This window comes from Neomonachus schauinslandi, chromosome 4, assembly GCF_002201575.2.
Source record: "Neomonachus schauinslandi chromosome 4, ASM220157v2, whole genome shotgun sequence".
In the NCBI taxonomy this organism is placed as follows: domain Eukaryota; kingdom Metazoa; phylum Chordata; class Mammalia; order Carnivora; family Phocidae; genus Neomonachus; species Neomonachus schauinslandi.
The window spans coordinates 162,345,198-162,358,245 of NC_058406.1; the positions used below are offsets into that span (position 1 = coordinate 162,345,198).

The window sequence follows — 13,048 nt, forward strand, 5'->3', positions numbered from 1 at the left end:
AATGCCTCCTTCAAATATTTCTTCGTGATTTTTTTTTTTTGCTTTGTTCTTTGTTCTCAAAGACTCTCCCCTCAGGAACTATGTACACGTAGAATTTTCTAGTCTGGATCTCTGGAATTTTATTTACACTCGAATAATGTAAAATGTTAACATTTCAGCTGGGAAGGTAATATATGACTTTCTTTTGAAACTATGGAAGACAATCACAAGAAGGAAAGGGATAAAAGAGAATAAACAGATAGAAGTTGGTCTTCAAGCAGGAGAGTGCTAGAAAGAGGAATACCTGAAAAGGGTGTCCAGTTCTCTCCTCTCCCTCCCATGTACACCCTGGGAACTGTTTGTGTACCCCAGAACACACAGACATCAGATTGAAGACAAATGCACTAGACCACTTAAATCAAGGAAGATCATAAAAATTAAGGAAAAATTCAAGGCAGAAGAGTATTTACTTCACATTTGGAGCTCATGTTAAATGCATATTGTAATGCAGAAGAACAATTAATTCAATGACCAGGCTAATTTAAAGTATTTGTTCTAATATTTTAACTTACTGTTGTGAAGAAGCCCTCAATTATGTTCATCATTGACATTCTAAAGTTAACGGAATTATTCCCTTCCAGAAGCTTGTGCAAGGGTATAAAGTGACTGTGAAAACATACATTACTTTAAGACTGTAATGCTCAGTCATTATATTTTATTTCTAGTAAGTTTAATGGCAATGTTTGTAAACTAAAAAAAATGACTATAATTCAATGTTTAGTCACCTGTAAATTAATCAACCACATAATCAAAGATGGAAGACAATAGTATATATGGATGCTTTATTCTGCATCAATACATAAGTTAAATCTAACAAATAACTGAAGAAAGGCATGTTTCTTAATGAGATGGCAACATTTGCCAATAATGTCATTTAAAATGATTCTACTTTGAATCAGACATTTCATATTTCCTTATCTAGTCAGTAAAACAACTTTATGATACGATATTATTATCTCTAATAGATGCAAAAGAAAAGCTAGTTCAGAGGATTCAAAGATCATGCCTACCTACAACTGTGTTACTAGTAAAAGGGATAGCCCGGATTTGAAGCCAGTTCCATCCAGTTCCAAATCTCAGAGTTTTTTCCACCAGTCATATATGTGTTTTGGACATTTAGAACACCATGATTGCTTTTAAAATTATCAAACATAGGGTGTCTGGGTGGCTCACTGGGTTAAGTGTCTGCCTTCAGCCCAGGTCATGATCCCGGGGTCCTGGGATCCAGTCCAGCATCAGGCTCCCTGCTCAACAGGGAGCCTGCTTCTCCCTCTCCCTCTGCCGCTCATGCTCATTCTCTCTCTCTCTCAAAAATAAATAAATAAAATCTTTAAAGAAATTAAAATAAAACTATCAAACATAAAGAAAAATTTGAACAATGATATTTGAAGAAAATTATAGATATTGAGATTAAGCATCTTGGTTAATTGAGGTTTATACCGACTAGGAAAGCTGTGTGCCTATGGTTCATGTCAGCAACTGCCTTCCAAAATGAGTTCTTTTTTTTTTTAAGATTTTATTTATTTATTTGAGAGAGAGAGCACAAGCAGGGGGAGCAGCAGGACGAGAGGGTGAAGCAGGCTCCCCACTGAGCAGGGAGCCCTACACAGGGCTGATCCCAGAACCCCAGGATCATGACCTGAGTGGAAGGCAGACGCTTAACTGACTGAGCCACCCAGGTGGAGTTCTGATCTAGGAATCTGTAGAAGCAAAACAGGATTTTTCAAACTATGTTATAACCTGTTAGTACAACACAAAATCCATTTAGTGAGGCATGATCAATATTTTAAAAACAAATAGATCACAGTAGATTAGAATAAAAAACAGAGAAGTGTATTCATATATTAAGGGAAAATGTTATTTTGTGGCACTGTGTATATGTATGTGAGTGAATTGGGCCACGATGTAAAATACAATTCTAACTGTGGGTCATGGTTAAAAATGCTTGAAAACCAATTTCTATAAGGATATCTTAAAACAGAGGTAAACCAACAGATCAAAAATTAATGTCCTCAGTCAGCTACTTGATAAAAAGAGCAAAGAAGAGAAAGTAATTATGTCCTCCTTAGAAAATGAACTGGATTTTTTTAAGGAGAAAAAGAAGAGATAAAAGTTTGGCAGATTGGGTAAGATAAACAAGGAGAAATGTGACAACCTCTGTGAAACTTCAGATATCTCAGTAAGTGAGAATGAATTAAACTTAGCAAAGCAGACATCTTATAGAACAGAAGATAATTACCACATTTTGATGACAATTACAGGTAATTATCATGACACAAAAAGATTTCTATCTCAATGCAAGACTAATACAATGTGTTTGTTCCACACTTTATAAGGAATTTACTTCATGCTTATCTTGGTATAAGATACTTATACCTTCCTGTGAGATGTATCCTTGTAAATAACACATATCTTATGAAATACACAGTTCTGACCTTTGCTGGCTACGTGATCTTAGACAAGTTATTCAGCCTCTGTGTTAAGTGCAGACAATAAAAGTACCTACTTCACAGGGGGAGTCTTATGAGGATTAAATAATTCATAAAAAGTGCTGTCAATAGTATCTGTCATGTTGCTAAGTGTTCAGTAAGTGTTACTTGATTTTTCAAGTACTTCATGATTTTTTATTTTTTAATTTATTTTTTTTAAAGATTCTATTCATTTGTCAGAATGAGTGAGAGAGAGAAAGCACATAAGCAGGGAGAGTAGCAGGCTCCCCACTGAGCAAGGAGCCCGATGCAGGATTCGATCCCAGGACTCTAGGACCATGACCTAAGCTGAAAGCAGACGCCCAACTGACTGAGCCACTCAGGTGTCCCAAGTACTTCATGATTTTTAAAAATTTTCTCAACAACCCATAATTTGCACAGAAAAGATATCTGACAAATAAATATTTGGTGAATTGAACTGATCACACAGGTTGGGTGAGTAAAATTATTTCCTTTATGTAGTTGAAAGTTTAAATATAGTGATTTTTCCCAAGTTTACACAGATGGTTTGGGACAACATAAGCTTCTGATCTAGCTCTTCTGATTCATAAATCTGGGCTTTTCTATGAGATAAATGTCACTGACCCATGGATTGATTTTTAAAACCATACTGCTGTCCTCAGGATTAGGTTTTATGAACATAAAACCTAAAACATTCTTGCAGACAGTACATACTTTATCTAATAACAATGAGTTAATGTGTTTTAAGTCCTTACTATATTAGGCACTCTGTATTTATTACCTCATTTATTCCTCACAGCTCACTATGAAATGCATACTCTTATTACCCACATTTTTATAGATAAAGAAAAAGAATTACCAGGAGGTTAAATGACTTGATCAAAGGTATCAGTAAATTCTAAATCAGTATTTGAACTACAATCTAAACCAGTTTTATGGGCTCTACTATGAAACTTTATTTAATCTAACCCAGAAAAGATATCATATGATCTGAGAGGAATTTTGATTCTGCCTATTTAGCTCCTCTCTGTATTCTTACAAGGAGAGGGAAAGAGAGAAGACAGGAAAACTCACTGTTTTCAGCTGTTCCTACACTCGTTCAGCATAATAATTTTATTTGAAGTATTGTGACATATGCATGTTTAGATGTATTACTCATTTTTAGTAAACAGAAAGACAATCTAACCTTTCGAAATATCCATAGTATGAATCCTCTATTAGTACCAACCACATTAAAACCAACTTTTTATAATAAGGAATAACTGTATGATCTATGGTAATAGCAAAACATTGAAAGAAAAGTCAGCCATGTACCAAAACATGATATATCTGAATGATAGGTCAAGCAGAAAAGATATGAATTGAAAAGCCATGATTCATGGCTTCTTTAAAAAAACAAAACAAAAAAAGAAATACGTACTTACAACCTTCAAAAATCTATCTCAGAAAACATTCATTTATAATTTGAATGTGTTGTTATTTATGTTAGTAACTGGGAGTAGAACTGTATTATTTAAAATTTACTTTTACCAAAATTCTCATATAGGTTTATGTTCAGATAAGGCATAAGTAGAAAATACTGCAGAAATCATACTTTAGTTATGAATTTCCTTTACTGCACTTTCCTCATGATCTCTTTGCCTTTGTCTTTATGATTATGCTTTTCTACCACAGCGGGTTTTCCCTTACCTTATTTGTATTCACCGCTGTGATGACCCAGACGCATTGTGCATTGCTGTCATACTGGAATGGGAAGTTGGGAGATGTAAAGGTGCCACTTGGTCCTTGAAGATTAGAGCCACACGTCTTCACTAAAAGAGAAATTGCATTTTAAAAGTGAGCCTATAACGCATGCAAAATCTTAGCAATAAAGTATTTTGCAAACAGACTTTAAATTCAAAATTGCACAATTATAACCGCAGTGAAATGTATATTAGGGCATTCTGCCACTTATCAAAGTGAGAGTATTTTTTATACCCTAAAGTTCACAAGCTCAATATTTTCAACATTAATCGAAAATTAGTTATGAATAACAGTGTGAGGCATTATAAATTATCCTCTGACTGTAAATAGATGAGTTTAATTAGAGAGAGGTCTAGTTACGCAATACTGTGTTAACAAAAATCCACAAAGAGAAAGAAACAAAGCCATGGGTTAAGCAATCCAGATAGCATTTTCTTTATTTTTTAAATTTTATTTATTTATTTATTTATTCATTCATTCATTCATTCATTCATTCATTCATTCATTCATTCATTTATCAGAGAGAGAGAGAGAATGCACACAAGAGCAGCAGACTCCCCGCTGAGCAAGGAGCCCGATGCGGGACTCAATCCCAGGACCCTGGGATCCTTACCTGAGCCGAAGGCAGATGCTTAACTGACTGAGCCATACAAGCAACCCCAGATAGTATTTTCAACCCTATTTATTAAGTATCCTAGGATGTGAGACTGAGACATCAATATGAAAACTACTTCTACTGTTCTTACAACTGTGAATTAGACCATTCAGACTACAAAAAGAGCTGCACTGAAGTAATTTTAATAAATTCCCACAAATTTTAATATTGCAATATTTCTTCAGTTTTTCCAATCCTTCTGCTTAAGAAGAAAGAATGGCCACACTGCATCTGTGTCTTCTCTTCCTTCTCGGTCACCAAGGTTTCTTGGCATTAGTTTTGATTTGCATTTCTTTGCCTCATTCCATTAAAATCTTGTACACGTCATCCTTTCCAACTCATCAGTAACAGTTCATTGTACATATATGATGTACATATATTTTCTTTTTTTTTTGATGTACATATATTTTCAATGCACTTAAGACTTTACATAATTATTGATGTGGGCAACAAAGGCAAAAGAAAAATTAAATTTTCTTACTACTTACAGTCCATTGAGAAGTCCTTGAAACAGGCAGAATGACATTCCTCTAGGAGCTCAGCTGCCTTGATGGTAATACTTTGCTAAGGGCAAAAGGCAATCTTAGCCCAAGCCCAGGATCCTGTGAATGTACTTTGATATATAAAAATTCCTTTGGGGGCACCTGGGTGGCTCAGATGGTTAAGCGTCTGCCTTCGGCTCAGGTCATGATCCCAGGGTCCTGGGATCGAGTCCCACATCGGGCTCCCTGCTCCTTGGGTGCCTGCTTCTCCCTCTGCCTCTCTCTCTCTCTGTCTCTCATGAATAAATAAATAAAATCTTTAAAAAAAAATTCCTTTGGAAATTTCCTTTATCTCTACCCCCCAAGATACATGTTGTCAATCATCCCTCAAGCATATGACCCACCGATATATATCTGAAGGGTCTCATGACTCAGGTTTTATTAGTAATAAATAACCTTTTCCCAACAATAGCTGGCCCCCTCAAGGTCCGAGAAACCTTGCTTCCAAATTCCTTAGAGACTAAAGCTATCCCTAACCCCCTCCCAGCTTGAAAGTATATAATGGGCCACTCCTCATGACCCCAGTGCTGCTTTGTGTCCTGTCCCTGTCCTTTAATAAAAGCACCTTTTTGCATCAAAGACCAAGAATTCTTTCTTGGCCGTCAGCTGCAAACCCTAACATCTTTCCTATATCAGTTATTATCATCACTTTGAATATCAATTTAGAGGTCCCCAAAGTTTGCTTGATTTGCCCAAGATCACTCAGCTAGTATAGCAGAGGCAGGATTAGAGCTCACATTCTTTCATCTCTTACTTTCCCATCACTAAGCATGTGTCTCTCTAGTATGTTAAATATAGCTTTCTTTATATAGTTTTCTTTACTAGGTTCTTTTCTCCCCCATTAGCTTATATTTTGGCATAAATCTCCTCCAGACAACTTTACTTCAACTTGAGGGTTATACCTTGTGGTTAAGTCATTTAGTATTAAATGGTTACTTTTAATTTTCTCTTATTTGTGTCTGATTTTTATATTTTAAGTAATAAAACTGTTATTTTGTAATAAGGAAAAAATAACAAATGGTATTTTTCTTCCTTCAACATTAGTTACCAATTTTTCTTTTTCAGTATACTATCTATCTTCCCGTAAGTCTTCTATGCTCACTACAGCATTTTCTTTTCCTTCATTCACTCCTTTTTTCCCTTTTTTTTTTTTTCCATTTCCATGGTATAAATAGTCCTACCTTGGCTGATTTTAACATACCACAGGTTATCAAGGCCTGACAAAATTTCTGAATATTTAATAATTGGCTCTTTTTTCCCAGCTTTATTGAGATATAATTGATGTATAACATTGTGTAAGTTTAAGGTATATAACATGATGATTTGATACACAGTAAAATGATTACAATAAGGTTAGTTACCTCCATCATTTCACAAAATTACTTTGTGTTTATGTGGGGGGGGTTAACATTTCAAATCTCTCTAAGCAACTTTCAAGTATATGACACAGTATTATTAACTATAGTCATTATACTATATATTACATCCACAAAGTTATTCATCTTATAACTTGAAATTTGTTCCCTTTACCCAACATCTCCCTGTTTCTCCCACCATCCATGGTCCTGACTTTGGCAACTACAATTCTACTCTCTGTTGCTATAATGTTGTCTTTTTTAGATTCCACATATAAGTGAGATCATTGCTTTACAACATCTTATGAATCTTCTTTATGCACTACTTCATCTTCTCTCCCATTCACTTTTTGAAAGTATTACTGCTGACTTCTCTCATTTGGGTATTGAATTGCTTTCTCAAGGCCAGAAATGACCTCCTAATTGCTAAATCTAATAGTATCTCTTCATTTTTTCCACATACTTGATCTCTTAGCAGTAATGGAAAGTATTGATAAGCTTTATTTGAAGTTATCTGCCTTCCTTTACACAGTCCTGAACTCCCTTGATTTTTACCTAATTGTTTTAAATTGTTATGCTCAGACCCTGTGGTTGGTTGGTTGGCTTGTTTTTGCATTTGACCCATACGTAGCAGAATTATAAATTGATTACATGGCTTATTTTTCTTTGTTCAGTGGTCTCTCTGAATAGTTAATCTAACTCACTTCTATGACTACAACAGTCATTTCTGTGCTGATAGCTCTCAAATTTACATTACCAATTTTTCTATCTCCTACTTCCAGAGTAATTGTCTCTCTGTTTGCTATACATTCTATGAAACGCTTTAAAGGAGCTTTTAATTAAACTTCTCTTAACTCATCCATCCACTTCCCTTCCATACAGACATAAAAGCACTCCTCAAGACCTATGTATTTCTCATCTGAAACATTCCATTTTCCTTCTTTTCTTCTCTTCGCAATACCCAGTACTTCATCACCATCTTTTCTTGAACTAAAAATAGCTACTTAACTCCTTCCCTATACTCATTTTTCTCTGTGTCTCATCCTCCTTTGTGCTACTATATTTATCTTTCTAAAAGACAGATTTGATTATTTTACTTAACTTCATTTAAAAACATCATCTCTGACTCCTATAGAATAAATTACAAACTGTCTAATATAAAATACAAAATTGTTTCTGTGAGGACCTAGATTTCTTTTCCAGTACATTTTATACAGTAGACATTCAACTTGTGCCAGAAAAGAATTCTTCTTCTTTGAATGTATCATACCCTTTATAATTTTCCACTTATTTCTGTGATGTTTTCCAAGTCTAAAATGTTATTCCTTCTTACATCCCCTGCAGAAATTCTATTCATTTAAACAAAGCCAAGCTGTTGTGTCACTTCTTTTTCTAAGAAGTATTCCTAATTCCTCCATTCAGGGTTCTATAATGGACTGTAGTCTTCACAGGACATTTATTTGAACACATGTATAAAGGTGGTTAAGTGCTAGTGATCTGATAGAAAGTACAGTTATAAACATTTTAAGAATTTCATAGCAATAAAAAATTTATAGCAATCAATGATGGGTTTGAAGTTAGTAGAATCAGCTTTCTGATAGGACATACTGCTTCTTTGAGTGACACTACTTGGCAATTCTCTAGCATGCTTTGTTTTTCAAGATGTATACACACTTATAATCTTTTGTGGACAAGGCCTTGTTTTTCATCTTTGTTTGTTAATTCCTGGTGCAGTGGCTTTCAAAATGCAGGGATGTTTACTAAAGGAACAGATATCCAAGTTCTTTTTCACAGCTCTTACGTGGAGTATCAAATAAGTGATCTCTACATGGTGATGAAGAATCTTTGTAAATGTGTGTTAGACTAGGAAACTATTTTGAAAATAAAGAAAAAAAAAAACACTTATAAATGATAAGTACAAATCACCCATAAATAAGTTGGGTTTATAAAATGCTATGGGGGTAATAGATCAAGAAATGCTATGGAAGTAGATAAAAGATCAGGGAAGGCTATTCTTAGGAAGTGTTATAGAAAAATACTTGTTTTATTTCTAAGTTTTGTTTTCCTCCTTTGGTAATTTAGGAGCCTTTCTCCCATGGGTCTTGTAGAAACCTTATAAAAAACAAATTCATTCTGATCAAATCAAGGTGAATTTGTACAAAATAACAAGGTGCTCATTTCCCCAGTAACACTTCATAAGACATTACCTTTTTAAAATTAACATGTGACCATTATTAGAGATGGTTGAAATGAAATGATTTAGGGACATCCTAGGAAAAAAAATCATCCATGTTGGCAGATGTATGGGTTCTTGAGTACAAAACAATGCACTGATGAAAAATTGACTTTGAGAAAATAAAATGGCTCAGGAAATTAAGTAGTTTCTAAGATAGAATTATAGGAGGTCTAGTTTGATCTATATTAACTTAAATATTTCCAAAGTTGTTCCAAAAATACTTTATACATTAAAATAAAATATTTCCAATGAAGTAATTAGTAATCTAGGTAGGAAAAAATGCCCAGAAAATGAAACAAGCTTGGGAATTAATTTTCAACTGACATCATAAAAGATTTGCTGTAATGAAATGGATGAAGCATGGTAGAAATCTATTATCAAAGTGGACAAAGGAAAATAAGACAAGTGAGAAGAACACCACCAGAAGAGAATCTGTTCTGTTAATGGGCATAAATAGGTATTGTGGAGTTTTCACACAGAAAATAGAACTCCATTAAATAAGTACAGATTTCTGGGTTGCGTGTCAGAATTTTAGTCTTTCTGCACAATATTTGGCATATGTTTTGAAGGACTCTGTTCAGCTACATTTTATCCTTCTCTTGCACTTTCTTTCTGGGAAGAAAACCCCTAATAGTTTAGAAAATCATGTACAGAGTTGTTTTATTATGAAGGTAATTCCTACATGGATGTTTACTTTGTAACAATCTAAACACAAACGTGAAATTTAAGTAGTGACCTGAAATATGGTTATAACACTTTTAATACACCAGAATTTCATTTTGTTTTTAATTTTTCTTTGTTTAATACAGTATACAATATATATAGCTAAAAAAAAAAATGCTGATTTACCTAAACATCAAAAACCCGTTGTTAAGCTTCAGATAAACAGCTCTGAATCAATCTCAATTCTCAGACTGTGGACTCTTGGTCATGAAACATCTCCCTCCTGCCCCCTTATCCTTTCCACCCCCCTCCCCACATCTGAAGGTGACTGATAAAACCTACTTAAATCAGTGTGTGGAACTATCAATAAGTAGTTCCATTTAATAATATTTAATTGGACATCCCAGTCCCTATGTCTTCATGAAAAGCTGATAAAGTGTCAGAAGTGGAGTAACAATTAGGACTAATCTTCAAATACATCTGAGCATCATCTGCATAAGAATGGCAAGTCTAATCCATGTCTTCACTGAAAGGAAGCATATAAATGTGGAATAATAATGAAATGAACCCAAAGCAGAAAACTGGAAAACAGAGGAGATGCCATGAAAGGGACAGAATGAAAATCAGCAAAAGGCAGACTGCACAGGATCAGGTAAATCTGATTAAAACCCAGGAAATGCAATTCCTATTAAAAGTGAGAAATATAATAGACATATTTTTCAAGTCAAAAATAAAGTAAGGGAATTCTTTATTTTTCTTTTTCTAGTTCTTGGTTGTTCATAATTTAACCTAGTCATGAAGGTTAAGTTTACGTACAATCCTGCTTCTCCCTGCTCTTTGTTTCACTGAGTCACCCTCTAGGTATTAGGATGAGAGGACATATGGCGTTAAACCAGTAATAGAAATGACTGTACGAATTAATGAATCAGTTTACTTTTTGAGAAAAATAAAAGAAAATCCAATTTAATCTAATGTTGCCAATAAGAAATAGATCAGTGAGGTGGTAGGATAGAATAAGATGAATTTCTATGCAAAATATATCTAGGAACCATAGTGTTTTTAAGGCCATTCATGAGGGAAGGGTTGGTGGAAGGAAAAAAAGAAAGAAGGAAAAAGATGGTGTATAGTAAAGAAGACGGGGAAAAATTTAAGCAACGGATTGGACAAAGGATTTAACAGATAAGAGTATGTATTATTCAGCCTCAAATTGTTTGTCTATCTTTGATGTAGACTGTCCGCATCCTTTCCCAAATTATCTAGAAGATTAACTGAGAAAACTAAAATCACTTATATATTTATATATTTATTTATTTATTTATTTTAAAGATTTTATTTATTTATTTGACAGAGAGAGGTAGAGGCACAGCGAGAGAGGGAACACAAGCAGGGGGAGTAGGAAAGAGAGAAGCAGGCTTCCCACCGAGCAGGGAGCCCGATGTGGGGCTCGATCCCAGGACCCTGAGATCATGACCGGAGCTGAAGGCAGTCGCTTAACCAACTGAGCCACCCAGGCGCCCCAAATCACTTGTATATTTAAAAACTAGGTTTTTTGTTTGTTTGTTTTTCTTTAGAGGAAACTGGGGACAGTGTCTACTTGAATTGATGTAAAATTGACATAATCCAGAAAATCAGAAAGTAGGAATTTAAAGCCAGAATTAACTGTTAAACATTAAATTTCTACCTACTGGCCCAAGAAACTCACTGACATCTTTTAGAAGGCTTTAGACCTCCCAGAATTTAAAATTGGGGTAGACTATCTGTTGTACATCGAAAAAGGCAGGAAACATTAGGAGTCAATTTGTAATTTCAAAATGCATCATGCTCTAAGCTACTTACATAGCTTTTTATATGTGGTTTCGTTCATCTGGAATATTCTTTTTTAGCTCTTAACCTGCTAGCTAAAATACATTTTTCCAAAGCCTTACTTGAATTAGAGCATTCTTACTCTATTTTAATTATTTAAGTACTGAATTTCTTAATGTTATGTATTTCGTCTCCTAGTGATAAAAAAAAATTGACTTAGTGTATATAACATAGTAAATGCTCAGTAAGGTTTTTTATTCAAGAATAATTAAAGTGAAATACACCTAAATTTAAGAAATAAAAAAGACTGGTGGGCGCTGTGAATTATGTAAAACTGATGAATCACAGACCTGTACTCCTGAAACAAATAATACATTATGTTAATTAAAAAATAAATTTAAAAAAGAAATAAAAAAGACCAAAGTTCACAATTTAAATGTTCTAATTTAAATGTGAGAAAAAGAGGCAATTCGTCAAAGAAGCATCTCAGGATAATTTGGGTATCACTTGAAATTCTAAATAATTTTTCCTCCTAGTGAAAGGTCAAATGAATCTTTGATGATAATTTTTTATAATTTTTCGTGGAGGGAGTTATTCAACACCAAACACTGACTTAGAATGTTCAATGCAAAAATGAATAAGATGGGATCCTTCCTTTAAGACACTTGAAGTCTTAAAAACACAAATAGGTCATATTAATAATGAGTTACGAGTGTTAAAGTTAAGCAGGTGTTAATGGGAACACAAAAAGTGCACATTTTTGCAGCTTAGGAATTTAGAGATGTCATCCTTGAGATGATGTCAAAGTTGAATGTTGAAAGTTAGGACACATGAACTCTGAGTAGAAGCCAGGATGGGCTTCTAAGCAGATACACTAAGTAACATACTGTATCTAAGAAAATTAATTCCCAAACATCTAAGATGTTTGGAGCTGAGGGGATTCTTTAGGTAGACCTAGAGAGGTAAATAAATGTCTATTCAAGGAGGGCCATACATGATAGGCTAAGGAAGATGTTGGATTTTAGGTGGTTTTTTGTTGTTGTTGTTTTTTGGGTTTTTTTTGCTTTTTGTTTTTTGTTTTTGTTTTTTGTGTTTGTTTGTTTTTTGTCAAAACTAAGGGGGGGATACTTTGGGTGTGCTGAAAGGCACTTGACTTAACTGTGCCTGTAGTTAAGTTGATCAGTCCAGATGTTGTAAGCCGCATGGATTTAAAAAACTAAAAACTAGAAGACTGGAGATAAGAACGAAAAAGTCAAGTCATGTACTTTTTTCCCCCCATATACTTATTTTTTAAAAATATGATTCTATTTAGTTTTGAATGCAAGGGCATAGCATATTTAGTCACTTATTCATTTTTTTTAAGATTTTATTTATTTATTTATTGAGAGAGAGAGAGAATGATAGAGAGCATGAGCAGGGAAGAGGGTCAGAGGGAGAAGCAGACCCCCCACCCCGAGTGGGGAGCCCGACGTGGGACTCGATCCCGGGACTTCAGGATCATGACCTGAGCCGAAGGCAGTCACTCAACCAACTGGAGCCACCCAGGCACTCCTAGTCACTTA

At 34.4% G+C, this 13,048-nt stretch overlaps 1 protein-coding gene across 3 annotated transcripts in view; it reads right to left on the minus strand.

Moving 5' to 3' along the window:
• Positions 1–13,048, minus strand: part of CSMD3 (CUB and Sushi multiple domains 3) — a 1,204,765-nt gene that overhangs the window by 592,888 nt on the left and 598,829 nt on the right. For all 3 annotated transcript variants that reach the window (XM_044914284.1, XM_021688378.1, XM_021688377.1), the window contains one exon: positions 4,179–4,300. In XM_044914284.1, the coding sequence (XP_044770219.1) occupies positions 4,179–4,300 (122 nt within the window). The remainder of the gene's footprint in view (positions 1–4,178; positions 4,301–13,048) is intronic.